This window comes from Thermobia domestica, chromosome 18, assembly GCF_964235325.1.
Source record: "Thermobia domestica chromosome 18, izTheDome1.hap1.1, whole genome shotgun sequence".
In the NCBI taxonomy this organism is placed as follows: Eukaryota; Metazoa; Arthropoda; class Insecta; order Zygentoma; family Lepismatidae; genus Thermobia; species Thermobia domestica.
This window is the reverse complement of record NC_137471.1, coordinates 43,842,492-43,859,666: the sequence shown is the minus strand read 5'-3', so window position 1 is coordinate 43,859,666 and position 17,175 is coordinate 43,842,492. Positions and strand designations below refer to the sequence as shown.

At 37.0% G+C, this 17,175-nt stretch overlaps 1 protein-coding gene across 1 annotated transcript in view; it reads right to left on the bottom strand.

Annotated features, from left to right (window-relative positions):
* Nucleotides 1-12,491, bottom strand: part of LOC145675734 (uncharacterized) — a 29,461-nt gene extending 16,970 nt beyond the window's left edge. Inside the window, exons 1-2 of the mRNA XM_081746363.1 lie at nt 12,393-12,491; nt 1,463-1,616 (exon numbers count right to left, since the gene is read on the bottom strand). Coding sequence (XP_081602489.1) covers nt 1,463-1,616; nt 12,393-12,449 — 211 coding nt within the window. The 5' untranslated portion in view covers nt 12,450-12,491. The remainder of the gene's footprint in view (nt 1-1,462; nt 1,617-12,392) is intronic.
* Between the last annotated feature and the right edge of the window lie 4,684 nt (nt 12,492-17,175).

The window sequence follows — 17,175 nt, the reverse complement described above, 5'->3', positions numbered from 1 at the left end:
ATGTATCTAAGACGGGAAAATGAGGAAAAACGGGATTTTTTGGGTCTAAATACCCTTTTTTCAACTTTTATCCCCCCTGGACCCCCCTGTTTTAACCCAGAGATCTGAAAAAATCTTGTAAATACTACTCGGTGGGCTGAATGTTTATGCACAATTCCAATTTTCCAGGTGCAAAAGTAAGCCCGCCAAAAAAAAAAAAAAATACCGACAATGTCCCATATTCCCGTATACAGAGGGAAATTTTTAAACATTCTTTGAGACATTCCTAATTACCCTAGAGTCATGTTTCGCCCATCATTCTCTTTAGAATAGAACTGCCTTTCAGGCGGTACCATTCACTTGCCCCCATCATGGATCTAAGGCGGGAAAATCCCGTGAACGGGATTTTTTGGTAAAAATTTCCCTTTTTCAACTTTTATCCCCCCTGGACCCCCCTGTTTTAACGCAGAGATCTGAAAAAATCTGGTAAATACTATTCGGTGGGCTGAATGTTTTTGCACTATTTCAATCTTCTAGGTGCAAAAATAAGCCCGCAAAAAATAATACCGAAAATGTCCAAAATTCCCCTATACAGAAGCATATTTTGATAAAAATTCCTTGACACTTCCCTAACTACCCTAGGGCGTTGTGTCGCACATCATTCTCTTCAGAATAACTGCCTTTCAGGCAGTACCATTAACTTGTCTCCATCATGTATCTAAGGCGGGAAAATGAGGAAAAACGGGATTTTTGGTAAAAATATCCCTTTTTTCAACTTTTTGACCCTCTGGATCCCCCCCTGTTTTAATGCAGAAATCTGAAAAAAAAAAAATCTGTTAAATACTACTCGGTGGACTGCATGTTTGTGCAAAATTTCAATCTTCTACGTGCGAAAATAAGCCCGCCAAAAATACTTTACATACCCCCCCCCCCAAAAAAAAAGGTATTACACGAAAATATAAATTTTAGACTTATGACGTCATCACCTCATATGTCTAGACGCAGGAAGGTGTGAAACCATACGTAAGGTCTTTTACAATGCCTCTGGACTTGAAAAAAAAAAACCGGACGAAAAAGCTCAAATAGGATAGTTATAACGCAATGTACCATGAAACACCCCGTATGGTACAAATTGTACCATAGGATCCCCAAAGGGTTAGTGCAAGAGTAATAACTGTCTTAAATATCTAACCTTGGATTTTTTTCTTTTCTGACAACGAAAGGCTTGATTATGTTATCGTGAAAGATAATCAAAACTCTTCTGTCCTCAATAGCAGTCATACTCAAGTTTGAAAGTCTTTTTTGCGCCATGGTGCTTCTTCTAATAAATTTCAATTTACTAAAACTTCTTTGAGTTACAATTATGTTTAAGGCTGTTGTCATTGCTATGGCGCCCTCCAAACCGCTGCGCCCGATGCAGAGCCGCGCTCACTTGTCCTACTTGTGGCCCTTACACCATTCTAATAAAGTATTTGTTACTTACCTTTGGGAATAGGATATGTCTTATTACATTCTTCAGCTGCTTTTTCCATATTATTGGTACCGTTCATTGTATGGTTTGCATGTTGCAAAGGAATTGATCCATTCAATGTTTGTATCTTAAGTAGTGGTCGTGTATTATTAACAGGTTTTCTACCCTAAAACACAGAAGCAGAAATTTTATATCACAAAATTATGCTTATCACAGGAAGGAAACATACAGACATATTTTTGCGTATGATTTCCATTAAAATCAGAATTCTTTTTGTTGCACAAGTTATAGTCAATTAAAAGATGACATGTTATCAAATCGAATCTTGGTAATAAAATACACAGATATATATATATATATATATATATATATATATATATATATATATATATATATATATATATATATATGTTGAACCATAAAACCAAGTAAAACACGTATTTAAAAAGGAGAACTATCCAAACACTAGGAGTAACTTTATAGTGTTCAGTATTATTAATGAATTTATACAAGTTGTAATGACATAACAGCCATTTTGAGGATACCTGAAAATTGTTTAAGTAATCGTCTGTTCCAGCATTCTTCTTTGGACATTCCATTCTTAATTTGAGAATGAGTTGTCATTATTCGTACAGCTTTCATTTAACCTGGTATGGAGTACTGACGCCATCTCCTTCAAATGAACTGAACTTTAATGGTTTGACTCCACTGAATTCCTTCACAAGTCTAAATGAATTTTCCTTGCTTTTTACAAGTTTGTATGAAATATAAGTTTAATTTACTTAAATTAAGTTTTATTATTAAATATTACATTCAGCAGTGTCAAATGTATACCACGTAAAGGTGTTTGGTTTGTATAAACAGGGCCGGCCCTAGACAATTTGCCGCCCTGTGCAATGACATCATTTGTCATCCCCTTTATCTAGAAAGAACCAATCATAAAAGGCACGATTTTAAGTATGCTACCCAGGCCCGTATCCAGGGGGTCTAGGGGGGCCGGGCCTCCCTAAATTTTATCTCGCCCCCCTAAAATTTTCACGGTAGACTTGCAAATGCACTATAATATGGTGATGAACTATAAATGGTTGGGTCGGGCCCTCCCAAACTTCAGCCTCCCCCCCCCTAAATTTTTGGGCTGGCTACCGGCCTGATGCAACCCCATCATGAACAACGAAGGGGAGGGGAAGAGCATTTGCACTCAGAAAAGCCTAAACACTACAAATATAATCTCGTTGTGTCTGTTTTTCTTTCTTTAAATAATAATCTATTATGTTAGTGAAAGTTAAAGCAAACACATCTGCAGAGGAAAGATGGTAATCGTTTTTAGAAAACTCAATATCGAGCTTCAATCTCAATATACCAGTTTGCAATTCCAGACCAACTAGCTCTTTCATCTTTATTTCTGGATTTTCTTTCTAAATCTGTTTAAAAAATAGAAAAAGAAGACTTGTTTCCATCTTCAATAGTAAGGAACTTGTTCGTGACAAAAACATAATAGTTTTCATATCAAAACTGTGATAATTAATTAAATGGAACAGGTGTTCGCTACTTTTCGAGAATTGAATTCTTGTATTTGACAACAATCAAGCAATTCATGCTGTGATTTGTTTGACCATTTGCTTTAGCACTGTCCATGTGACGTTAAACTAATACAACTTAGTGGCAGCTTGGTTGAACCAGGACCCCTACCCACCAGAGGTGAGCGCTATAGTACTGAGCCACCTCGACCCCATGGAAAGCGTAGGGCTATAGTATATTTAGTAAAAATATTATTCTATATTGACATTACATTTTTCCACTTTTAACACTAGATTTAACTTCCTCGGTCGCCCAGTATCGTATACGACACAAAAAATTAGCATTATTTGTCCTGATACAGTGACAACATGGCACATACGACACATGTATTTTGCTCCTCTTTCTTGTCGCTAGAGTGGGCACTGCACGTGATAGAAGCTGGACAATTGAAGAACACTTTCCGTTTGTCCTAGCTAATGCTTTTGGAGGGAAGAAAATATCGCAGAAGCCGAAAAATGACACGATTACGTTAAATATTCTACTTCCAGGGCCGCAACTAGGGGGCAGAGGGGGCATGTGCCCCGGGCGCGTGGTTGAAGGGGGCGCCAGAACGAAGATAGTATATCAATTGTTTTAAAAATCGCACCCTTTCCCTTGAGGAACTTATTCTAGAGGTTAAAAGAAATCAAAAGTTTACTTGGCCTTTTCCATGGGACCTCTTTTAGAGAGAGAGAGAGAGTCTCATCTAAATAGGTGTAATGTCATACATTAAAAACCTAATATTGCATGCATTTGTTCCCTTGGGCGACCACAGAGAATCCGCCCCCTTTCCTTATCCTACCACAAGGAGCTGCTTGTCTATATAATTCCATTGAGTTGAGTTGATTTTGAGTTTAACGTCCCTTTCAGCAGCAAGGCTATATGAGACGTGGACTTACTGATTAACGTGGAATCCGAACCACATGAGCTCCCGCCAGGAATCGAACCCGGGTCTCCCACGCCAAAGGCGCGTACGCTAACCGCTTAGCCACGAAGAAGCTCTATAATTCCATTGAGAACAGCTCTGAAGTTTAAAACGCTGTTATCAATAGGGGCGGGGGCGAAAAGTTACCGATTTTTGTTGCTTGCTGGTGGTTGAAGAGTTTAGCTCAGACGCGCCCCCTGTAATGTTACGCAATTGCTGTAATGTTTTTAAACTAGAGGGCAGTTTTGTGGCGGAAAAGATAAGTTACACGCCTCGGTGTATTTAATTGTTTCTTGTACGCCTACCAAGGGATTTTGCGAGTGAAGGCTGTATGAAGTTTTATTTATTAGTTTTGCTTGAGAGCTTTTCGAGGCATTTTGAATTGTTATCTATCAGTCCAACTTATGCTTTATTATGCTTTATTGTTAATTTCAATCATTGTTTTACATTAATCGTGTATAATGTATAATATTTACTATACATTAAATAATCTAAATATCTTGATCTATTTATTAATATTTTATGAAGCAATTTCTTTCATATTTAATGAACTTTCTAGTTAATGCACTGTAAAGAGATATGCTTTGCTCGAATCAGTTTTTTCTATCACTTGTGTGCACCTTAGAGGTGCATATATACAGAAAGAGAAAGTAGACAGAAAGGTGCACAAAAAGTACAGAAAGTGCTCTAGTTCGAGAGGTACACCTAACAATATAGTGTGGAGTTCTTGTGTGCTTCATTGTTGATGGAAAGTTTTCTTCTTTTCTCCACATCAAAGGATTACACCGAAAAATTAACAGAAATAAAAATAAGCTTTTCATTGTTGCATTGTTGTGTTCTCAATGATTTTGCATTGGAAATATTTTTTTAAAAAAATATTAATATAGTATATGTTAAACTTGCAGTTAAATACAATGCTATATAATTTAAATTATGCTTTATTTTCTAAAATTATGCTTTATTATTCTTTAAAATTAGTTTCTTCTGAACCCTTAGACAACCACACCCATGTTCAAGGTACCAACCATATGTCTAAATTGCTATTATGCTTTTTATGCTTTTGGGTTGCTCTATTTATAATATACCAGATATTTTCTAGTTTATTTTGTATTAGTTTCTTATTTTAATATGAAAGCGTATGTTCATAATTATTCTTCGGGTTATTAAAACTAAATGTGTTATTTCAATTAATAACTGTATAATGTGGCAGATATTTTCTAGTTCATTTTGTTTTGATTTCTTCACATAACATTAAAACAAAATGTATGTTCAAAATTATTCTTAAAACTTGTGAGCACATAACGAATGTAATATATTTTTGTGGTTAAAGTAAGTTTGATTAAAGTACTTAAAAATCGATATAACTGGTTTCATTAAGAATGTTATTTACAGTTGCAATCCATAAGTAAGTGATATTTTTCGACTAAACCTGGGGGGGGCCGAATTGTGTGTTTGCCCCGGGTGACAGAAACCATAGTTACGGGCCTGTCTACTTCTCTTTCTTTAACGCGTTAGTTTTTGTAATGCATATTGGTTTATCTTGTTAAAGCCTTGGGGATAAGTACGCAGTTGATAATTTGCTCTTCTATGTTGTGGGGGACAATGGACACCTTTTGTTTTATCATGTGTCGTATGCGACACTATCAAACCAACCATTACAAAAATGATTATGCATGGAGATTGATAGAAATGATTTTCTACAGATATCTCATGTTTTGAATCTCTTCACTTGGGTTTTATGTGCATGTGCCCGTGTTTTAGGTAGTGGATATTGTTGTTTCATTACATAGATATATTAAGTGTGTAATGCACATAGGCGTACGTAGTTGTAGGCAAGGGGGACAGACCACTACTAGAACATAGTTTTTCACTTTTCATTGGTAGAGTTTCAATGTGTCCTATATGACACATATCATTGTCACTACTCTGTTCAATAACAAAAATTTAATGAGGTTAATGTAACGCATAATAAATAAACAAATTTAAAAATAACATTTATTTAATTTTACGCGATTCATTATGCTGTAAATTTGCATAAAATGACATAATTGTATTCAAAATAAAATCTCTAGTTATACATCCCACGGTTATGTCCTTTAAGCTTCAGGAGGCAGATGATTAATGATTGAGTGCTCCCACTGGGAATCGAACCCGAGACCACTCACACCGAAGGCTAGAGCGTTTGCGATATATATATATATATATATATATATATATATATATATATATATATATATATATATATATATATATATATATATATATATAACTCCCATGGTTTCGAGAGGGAATCGAACCTCCAATCGGTTTCACATCACTGTATTCATCCTAACTATATCTACCGAAACACCTTACTTTCTTTCGCTGGTTTCACTTTTTACCATTTAGCTTAAAGACAAGGACACAAACAGAAATATCGAGGATTGTTAAAAATCCAATCATGCTGTTCAGAAGAACTCGAATGTCCAATGGGGGAGGGCGCGGTGGCTCAGTGGTAGAGCGTTCACCTCCGGTGCTTGGGGTCCCTGGTTCGATCCCAGCTCGCGCCGTATGGACTTTGTGGTGGACAAACACCGTGCTCGTGGGTTTTCTCGGTGTTCTCCCGTTTCCTCCCACTTTCTTCATTTCACTCATCTCTCATCATCACCGTCTCCTTTAGCCTAACCGGCATAACCGTGGGACGTAAAACTTAAAGATTTCATTTCATTTTCGAATGTCCAATGGATTGCGCGTCATGATCTGAAGTAGTGATGAGCAAATGCAATGACGTGGTCTTGGTTTTGCTTGCAAGAGCTTTCGAAGTCTTGCTTTTAAAAATCTTATGCTTTTCATAGGTAAATTTTACTCTGGATATAAGGGATAAATTCTACACTGCGCCAATAGTAACGAAAGTACCAAGAATTTTAGATGTAATATAAAATGAAAATGAAATCTTTAAGTTTTACGTCCCACGGTTATGCCGGTTAGGCTAAAGTAGGCGGTGATGATTAGAGATGAGTGAAATGGTGGAATGAAGAAAGTGGGAGGAAACGGGAGAACCCCGAGAAAATCCACAAGCACGGTGCTTGTCCACCACAAAGTTCACACGGCGCGAGCTGGGATCGAACCAGGGACCCTAAGCACCGGAGGTGAATGCTCTACTACTGAGCCACCGCGCCCCCTATGACATGTAATATAGTATACCTTCGTGTAAGTATAATGATAGTGTACAACATAGGCAATGGCCTTTATTTCTTTTAATGGGTGCCCATTCTTCACTACCTATAAGATAAATTACAACGTTTCGTAGAGTATTTAACAGATCCAATACCCCACTGGTTCCCAAACTGGGTGGTTACCTCTGAGATGCATAAAAGAAAATTAAGACGGCACAGATTATTGAAATACCATGAATTGCAAAATTATTTTTACACTCTTAGTACTAGGCTAGTCGACAAAGCGTTACCCCCCACAGCGAACGCGGCCTAAGTGGCTACACGGTAATTTTAGTTTCACCAAAGTTGTAAATCATACTATGAGCCAGTCAGGGTTTCCAGGTCTTTTCTTTTCATTTCCCGCGCCAGAAGTGGTAGACTTGGATTCGATTCTAGGCAGGAGCTTATGTGGTTAGGGTCCCACGTTGAGCTGTAGTTCACGTCTGATATAGTCTCGCTGATATAGTCGAAAGAGACGGAGCAAGAGGCATTTGTTTTTAAAGATATCCTCTGTATCGAAAACAAATATTAGACCCCAATCAATAAATTCCAACATTTACACTACTTTATACTTTACTAGCTATGCACGTGCCTTTGGAGAATGGGGTTCCGGATTCGAATCCTGTGGGAGATCATTGAAAAGTTTCAGCGCATAAAGGTAGTTTAGATTCCACCTTAAACTGTAGGTTCACATCTTGTATAGCTTAGGTGCTGAAAGGACCGCTAAATTCCAAGCCACCAACTATAAAATTTACATCATGATATTTTTAACCAATTCTCTGGTTTAATCTTTTAATTTTTTTCCTCTCATGATTTTGGCTTCTTCTGAAATTCCTACTCTCTACCAATTTTAGCACCTTATTTTCAGTTTCAGAACAAAGTTGATAAAACACGAGCAGTTACAGTTAAAATAAATAAATAAAATAAAATAAACATATCTTTCCCAGGAATATTTCTAAGCTGCATGGAAAGAAATGTCTGGAAACTGAAACATTATGTGTTTGTTTTACAAAACTAAGTTTCGAAATAATTAGGCAACGTAGTTTTTCGGTCATTTCAAAGATTGGAAAGAGAATAAGATATATTGAATCCCAATTTAAAATTATGGTCTTTGCTGTTTAAAACATTTTCGATATACCTAAGTACCAAACTATTAGAGGTGGCATTTTCCGCCTTTCTACTGTGCACACATCTATGGCTTAGACCATCTAAGGGCAATTGTTCCATCATCTAACATATCCACCCCATAAAATGACGCATAGCCGACCCTGGCCCTTTCGAGCTGTTGCGCCTTAAGGTTTGGTATATATTAGGTATATTGGAAGTTGGCACAACTTTAACAAAGTATTTATTATTATTATTATTATTATTATTATTATTATTATTATTATTATTATTATTATTATTATTATTATTATTATTATTATTATTATTATTATTATTCATAGTGAACATACAATTTGGCTCGATGTAGCTCTACTTAATAGTATTAAATGAAATCATAAAATAAGCATATTCTTACTTTCTTCATTCTGAGAATTCCGTTCCATTCCCTCCCAGTCTGGAACAAATATCGCAGCCACTTCTCTCCACATTTTTATTTTTAAGTCACGATTCATGTAGTTCGGATCTCTTAAATCATATAGGCATGGCCTATTTTGTATTTCGATTATAAACGCCTCTATGTTAAACACACTAACCATGACTGGATATGTACACAGGACACGTTTTCAAACACAACTGAAAATTTCTCTTTGTGATTACACTTGTGGTTATCTGTTTGGGGGTGGAGTTCGAGCTTCGGAGATAGGGGCTCAAATTCAAGTTATTTCGTTGTTTCATCTTTTGCCTAAAGCCAAATATTTTGCTTATAGATTACCATGGCACCAGCTAAGTGTCAATCAAGTGTATCACGAGAAATCACCCTATTGTGTTACATAGATTTTTCTGTGATTGGCTAATTTTCGGAATTTCCTTCTATTTTTGTGAATTTTCTTTTGTTATACACACACATACTTTATAACAGCAGAGTTCCAATCTCAGCACAAAGCGTCTTCCAAGCAGCTGTTTCTTGTTACAATCCCCTTGCCTGGCAACACGTCTTTCCTTTCTGTCCTTCCTTTTGAAATCTTTTAAACAGCAGGCGGTCTATTGTTCCGACCTGCACCAAATACGCTCGAGCCGGCGTTTTCTCAGCGATTTTATTGCTTTCGCGTTCATGTTTAGCCGCTCAGATTTAAATACATAGTCAGCGTATTTCAAGCATACGCATGAGCAATAAATGCGCTTTGCGATCGCTTCAAATAGCCGCCCACTAAAGGCATCAGATTTGTTTTTCTTTTCAACCGCGAGTAGCTAATCTTTGTATTGAACAAACTTCCAATTATTGAGATTTTGTTTTACTAATTCCAATATGTACTCTATTGGGCAGAAACATAGATATTACGCAAAAGCAGTGAAAAAATGGAGGATTTCGAAACGTGGGCGTAGAGAAGAAAGAAGAGAATCAGCTGCGTTGAACGGAAGACGAATGAGGAGGTGTTAGAAATAGTAACAGTAGGGGAGAAAAGAAGAATTTTAGATGTAATTAAGGGGAGGAAGGGGAACTGTTCGGGACATGAGCTGAAGAGGAACTGTATTATGAGGGACGTGCTAGAGTTGAGTTGAATTGATTTTGAGTTTAAGCTCGCATCCCATTCAGCAGCGAGCCTATATGAGACGAGACCTACTGGTTCATGTAGAATCAGAACCACATGAGCTCCCACCGGAAATCTAATCCGGGTCTCCCACGCCAAAGGCGCGTACGCGAACCTCTAAGCCACTAACGTAAGGAGCTCAAGACGGGCTAGAGAGTATGGTGGAAGGAAATAGAGGGAGGGGCGAAGGAGATTATAATTGAAGGAAGGCATTAAAAAAGAAAAATGCTACATCAAGATGAAGAGACTAGCTGAGGACCACCGTACATCGAAGCTTCTCAGTTCCAGCAAGTTACCTGCCAATAATGTCCCATGATGATGATGATGATGATATGTTCAGCTATATTGGTCAAAAAGGGAGAGAAAAATTAAAATAATAATGATTATAATCAAACCTCTTAATGTTTTAGAACAATTTGACTGAAAACTGAAAACGACTCAACTGCCTAGCCGACGTCTCTTGTCTATACTCAATTTATATAAACACTTTTGACCTAAATTAGAAATACAAAATAATGGATTAAACTCCAAGTTATTTGAAATAACTGTACAAAAACACTCTCACTTGTGAATATGAATTATTTATTGTTGTATAATGTTATGTCATTCAACCCTGGATGTGCCGAATACCTAAGGAGGATAAAAACCTAGACCTATATTGATAAACTGTTACTCAGCGTATAACCATCCGCTAATGAACCATCAAACTGAAGGTCACATGCACTAAGTTTTTGTCAATGTCATGAAAATGTTATTTGGATATTAATTTTATGAGCACACATTAAAAATTTCCAACGGACTTGAGCCTTGGAGCCGACACATATGGCTTACGGAATTACCAATGTTCAATACAACCTTTCTCTTTAGTTTTGGAAGAAGAACACCATCACTAAGTTTTGAAATGAAATGAAATGAAATATCTAATTTAACGTCCCATGTTTATGCACCGATGCTAAGGGAGACGGCGATGATAAGAAATGAATGAAATGGTGGAATGAAGAAAGTAGGTGGTAACAGGAAAATCCCGAGAAAACCCACGCAATGGTGTTTGTCCACCAAAAAAGCTCACATGGCACAAGATGACACCTGTGTGGCTTGAAAACGAGTAATAACTACAGAAAACGCGAACAACCGATTCAGAAAACAACATACTGTAGCTACCTGCTACAGAGGCAGATCGATTCACACGGATTGCATAAACTACCGGGAACACGTTCACTCCAGTGGCATTTTAACTGAAGCCAAGAAATTTAATTGAAAGATGTAATGATTTTTTCCCACTTCCTTTTTACATTCTATAACAAATCAAATAGTAGTACCGATACTTGTCCAAGACTCTTGCTCAAGAGTCTTGGTCTTGGTCTTGCAGGCACCGGTGCAAAACCCGAGGCGGATGAGGGGAACATGTCCCGGATTGAGTATAGCCCGCTCCCCTCAGTGATTTTTAACGAATCATAGTGATTCTAACGATTCATATTAGTTCATAAAGATTTAAGATGTAAATCTTGTGGTAAGGAAGCTTTAGTATAAGTAGTAGTAGTAGTCGTCGTAGTAGTAGTAGGTAGTAGTAGCGGCAGTAGTAGTAATAGTAGTAGTAGTAGTTAGTAGCAACAGTAGTAGTAGTACTAGTAGTAGGGACGGGTTAGAAGCCCCGCAGGGGTTGGTTGGGTTCTGTTCTCAATATAAGTACCGGTAGTAGTAGTAGTAGCAGCAGCAGCAGCAGTAGTAATAGTAGTAGTAGATAGTAGTAGTAGTGACTCTTTCAGTTCCGGTGACAAAGAACTGGGGGGAGCGGGCTACACACAAGCCCATGTCCCTTCCAATCTTGGAACTGAAGGGGACTGTCCCCCAATAATCTGATTTGAAATGTGTTTTGGGGGAGAAATGTGATGATTTGTGTCCGATTGCCACAAAGGAAAGTGAGATGAAATTGATGTCCCCCTATAATAGAATAAGCCTCAAATAGTCAAATCTGTCCACTTCCCAATGTTGAAGACAACTCTGCTCCCTTGAAACAGCATTGTTTTTCAACTTTATAAATATTTTGACGATCTCTTTAAACAAATATGGGAACGGTCTTACCCGTCCCCCCCAATCTTGAAGACAATTTTGCGTCGCTGCTTGCAGATATGGTCTTGGTCTTGCATCGGGGTTCTTGATCGTGGTCTTGGTCTTGCATGCAAGACTCTTGCACAAACTGCAAGACCAAGACTTGCACTCACCACTAATCTGAAGCCGAACACCCGATACCACTTTTTTGTTTTGTTTTTTTAATTAACTTCCTAATTCTTATTTTCTCTTTTTCAACTGTTCATAAATTTGAGAGTCGAAAACACGGGAACATTCACATTTCAAGGACAATTAAAGTCTATAAGCACTCCTACCGGGAATCGAACCGGGTCACGTACACCACAGGCATATGCTTTAACTACTAGACCAATGGGGAGGACTTCACTCGGCAATGCTACCGCTATTGCTTGACTACGCCACGCTGAGCCACCGTACCCTTATAATTGTATTTATAGAATTTAAACGAATTTATAAATAATATAGCATGTTAACGTACTTACATTTACAATAACAAGTACAGATACGACAAAAATTCCTAGAATAAAATGTTGCTTCATCTTTCCGATAACTTTCCTCTACACACTTTACAGAAGTCTACGTCCAACTGAAATCTGAAGTTTTAAAGGATGCTTTACATATATATACAGGCTACATCAAGGTTATCAGAACATTAGTACACATCAACAAACATAATCAAATTTTACATCAGCTAAACATGTCAGATTTCATTCTATGAAGAATACTTTGTCTTAAAATTTCTATTCAGAAATTTAACTCTTCAACACACTTTTGTCAAAATGTACGCGTAAAAGCGAAGAGTTGCAAACTCATTCAGTATCATCCAAATGCATTATTCGACATAAAATAATACTGATGTTGGCAAGTGCTGTCGATAAATTATTAAAGTGTGACCATCGTCATGCTTGATAAACGCCAAATAAAGTGATCAAGTGGCCTTTCTGATGACCGGAAATTAAGCGGAAGAAATTGAATTTGTAATATATGTCATTTAAGAGGTCCTTGTGCACAAGCCAAATTACAGTACTAATATCCATAGATCCCAAAAATGTTTTTTGCTTGATTTGCGATTTAGGAGACTATAATGGCCGGAAGGACGTTGAGTCATTCCAATTTAAGGGAGTCAGCTTCTCGTTTGCTCATCAGAGCAGTAATATCACAAGTGGGCAAGCACAATAGTAGAATGTCAACATTAAAAAGTAGCAATGACATGTGTACACCACGTAAAGATGTTTGGTTTGTATGTCGAATATTTTCGCACTTAATATTTAACCGGAAGATATGGCATTAGTAGTAGTATCCAGGGATGTAATGGAGAGTATACGCGGGTATACGGCGTATACCCACCTCTAATTTTTGGAAACTATCGTATAGCCACCTAAAATTTACGAAGTACGAGGGTATACACTGCATTCGATCAATAGTATACTCACTTCATTGGAACAAACAGCAACTACTTTTCATGTACTTTATTTCAAAACAAACAAAAAAAAAATCTTGCTAAACAGTTGGTCGTCAGGCTGTTGCCGCGAATGATGTCTAAATTCTTTTAAAATATTTGCGTTTTCGGGGCGTAGGAATCAAATTTTCTGAGCATCTCTTCTATAATGGAAAACAGCGCTCTGAATATCCAGTGATTTTTCCTCAAGATGTCACATGTGTTGTCCCTACCTTCCAAATTCCAAATACAAATTCAAAGTCTGTCGTTTGGATGCAATTTGAGCAAGGCAATATGGGATGGAACTAGTTCCTTTCTAATCGCGGAAGAAAAAGGAAATTAAATGAATATATTTGCGCCAAGAAATCGTTTGCCTCCACAAAAATAATAAAACATATGACCTATCGTTGGTCTAGTTCGAAGCATTTACCGTCGTTCCCAATACCACCAAATACAACAGCGAACCTCGGATTAGTACTGCTCATTTGTAGTCGCAATTGACATCAAAGAAAGGAGCGATTGACTTCGATAAATACTCAGCAGCTACTACTAGCAGTAGTTTTTCCTCAACCTACTGAAAGAAAAGACGGGGTAAAAATAAACATTTTTCTTTGTTCTGTAATTTTCTTTCGGAAAAAACAAAATTGAAGAAAATTTGTTAACAGGAAGGGGTAGAAAACAAAAGTCAGGAAAGATTTGTAGCGTATGAGCATGTCACAGCAATCCTTGATCATTTCGATACAGTCGTCACTTCGAAAATATTTGCTTAGTAGTGTTTAACCCTTTGAGGATTTATGGTACGAATCGGTACCATGGGGTAGTATTGTACCAAGGATGTTATAAAATAGAGGATCTGCCCATACAACAAAGTCGTGAAGCCACACGTCACTGCTTCGCCACACCTACTCTGCCCACTCCGCGCCACTAAGATTGCAATGTTTCGAGCTAACAATCACAGCGGAAGAGAGAGCAGCCAATCAAACGTGCCTGTTTAGACGATGTTCGGTTATTCTTTTGGCTTAATTCAATTAATATGATGAAGATACGTGTGGACAGATCCTCTATTTTATCACATCCTTGGTTTAAACGCTTATTAAGCTCATATAACACGTATTGAACCAATTTTTTTATTGGTCAAGTCAAGCATGGACCAAAGAACATCCCAGATGCATTTTGGAACCGGATGGTAAACTTGGCGGTACCAAGTGGGGGCGGAAGTGTGTGGCTGCATTATTTTTTTCTTAAGGGACATTTTTAAAAATCCCACCCTTAGTTTCCAAGATATCAAGATTAAAATTTCGCATACGGATTGTGTGCACCTTTCAGTATTTCTCACTTTTTTTTTTTTTTTTTTGAGATCCCTACCTGAATTCGGGACCAGGCACGAGGGGTGCAAATATTTCGATAGATTGATTTTCAGAAAAAATCCGGTTTTCCCCGCATTTTCGCATTCATGTGTATGATACAGACATGTAGTGGTACCGTTGAGAAGGGCGCGTAATACTGAAGAAAATGACGTTTGAACCATGATCCTAGGCCAAATAGTAATGTTGTAGGAATTTTTAGATTATATGTATATATAGAGTGGTCCAAAACTAGGTATACAGTCTAGCGTACTGATCGACTTATGACATTTTATATAAATCACTTATTATTATCCATACAGGTTTAACTTACGCTAGTTTATTATTATTATTATTATTATTATTATTATTATTATTATTATTATTATTATTATTATTATTATTATTATTATTATTATTATTTTGATTTCTTTTAACTTACACCCTAAAGTCAAAATAGACCGAAGCAAATAACCTCATTATCTTAATAAACTGTCATACCTAATAAATGCAGGGTTGTATACCTACTTTTGGACAACCCTGTATATCTATAAATGGATCGCCTTCAAATTTTCAAAAAAAAAAAAAAATCTGCTCTCTTTTTTTTCAATCAGATTGAAATTTTGCACACGCATTGTGTACATAACAACGTATTTTTCAAGAGATTTTCAAATCCCTACGTGGACCCAGGCCGGCCCAGAGGGACGAAATGTTCCGAGAGGGGTGTTTTTTTTTAAAAAAAAAAAGTTTCTTTCCCGAATTTTCCGGTTCAGGTGTACGATACGGACATGTGATGGTACCGTTGGAAAGGGCTCGTAATACGAAGAAAATAGCCATGATGTTAGGCCAAGTAGTAATGACGATGCATTTTTTTTTGAATATGTATAAATAGGCGCAAAAAATTTTTAAAAAATCGACAAATCTTCCAGTTTTTCCTGCTTTTCTCGTTTCTGATGTATAATACGGACAAGTAAGTAGTGCCGTTGGAAAGGATGATGCTTTATTCTGAGAAAAACAAGGTATGAACCATGATCCTACGATAAATAGTAAGGAAACAGTAACTGTTTCAGTGAAAGTCTAAAATTTACCTCAAAAAGTGGAAATCCCAAAAAAGATTTAAATTTTCTTTGTGGGTTGACAAATTAAGAGTTGCTTCGCAATTTGCAAGATGTCCAAGAAGGCTTTAGAAAATTAGTTAAATAGCCAGCCATTCTTACTGGTCTTTCCAACCTTTTGACAGATTAAGTGAATGCTGGAATAGTACATCCATCAGCTTATAAGTCCAGGCAACATCCTTTTCAAATCTTTTTGTCTGACAGTATAGTCGAAACACCTTTCACCATCTGAGAAAATGTCTGACCACGAAAATTATAATCTAACTACAAGAGCTAGACTTGCGGGTTTTCTTATTTGCTTCCTCGGTTTCAACGAAAAAAGAAAAAAAAGTTTACATCTTTTATTTCTTTTGGGAAATACTTTTAGGAGGAGAGCATTTTTTGCGTTTATCTATTGTTCCGTTTTTTCCTAGAGTGCGCATTTATTTTATTTATTTAACAATCACTAGATATAACTCAGAGACCATTTTATACTGTATATCTAACAACAAGAACAATAATAGAAAGGATTTGGGAAGATATCGGCCAGGGCCTGTTTAGTAGGTACTAACCCGGCATTTGCCTGGTAGGACTGAGGAAAACCCCAATCAGGATGGTTGGCAGCGGGTACAGAACCCAGGCACGCTCTACCACTTGAGCTACTTCTCTCGGAAAAATTGTTGTTTGTGATTTTTTTTTTTTTTTTTAATCGCTCCTGACGGGAAACCTAAACCTCGAATCGAAAGAAATTATTGGAATTAAAGTTTTAGATGGGTATACCGATAGTACCCGACTCTAACTTCGGCGCTGGTATCAGAGCTTAATTCAACCATAAATTGGCCTCGAAAATGTTCTCCAAGGTGCTTATATGTTGTTTGGTCGGAATGGCTCTTTTGCATAGCTTCTGATTAAAAATAATAATAATAAAATAATAATAATAATAATAATAATAATAATAATAATAATAATAATAATAATAATAATAATAATAATAATAATAATAAACTAAACGTTTAATTTAAAAAAAAAACTTATCGCACCAAGTTGCAAACACGAAAAATATTCGATCATAACGCTGCCGCCTGCGTCATATACTTAATTCGGTTTAAATTTGTCTTGAAATTGGCATCTAGAGCAAAAGAAAGCTTCGTGTCTGAAGATCGCAACAAAGACTAGATTTCAACTTATGACAATGGTGTAACGTAAGTTTATTTCTGCTTTTCCGAGACATCTAAAATTCTAAGTTCTAGGTGTGGTAGTTAGAGACCTTCAAGGGCCGGGCTTGGGCGGGCCGACTCTGTTATTTCTTTGGGCCGGGCCGGGCTTGGGCGGGCTAACACTGTTATTTCTTTGGGCCGGGCCGGGCTTGGGCTGGCCGAGACTGATTTCT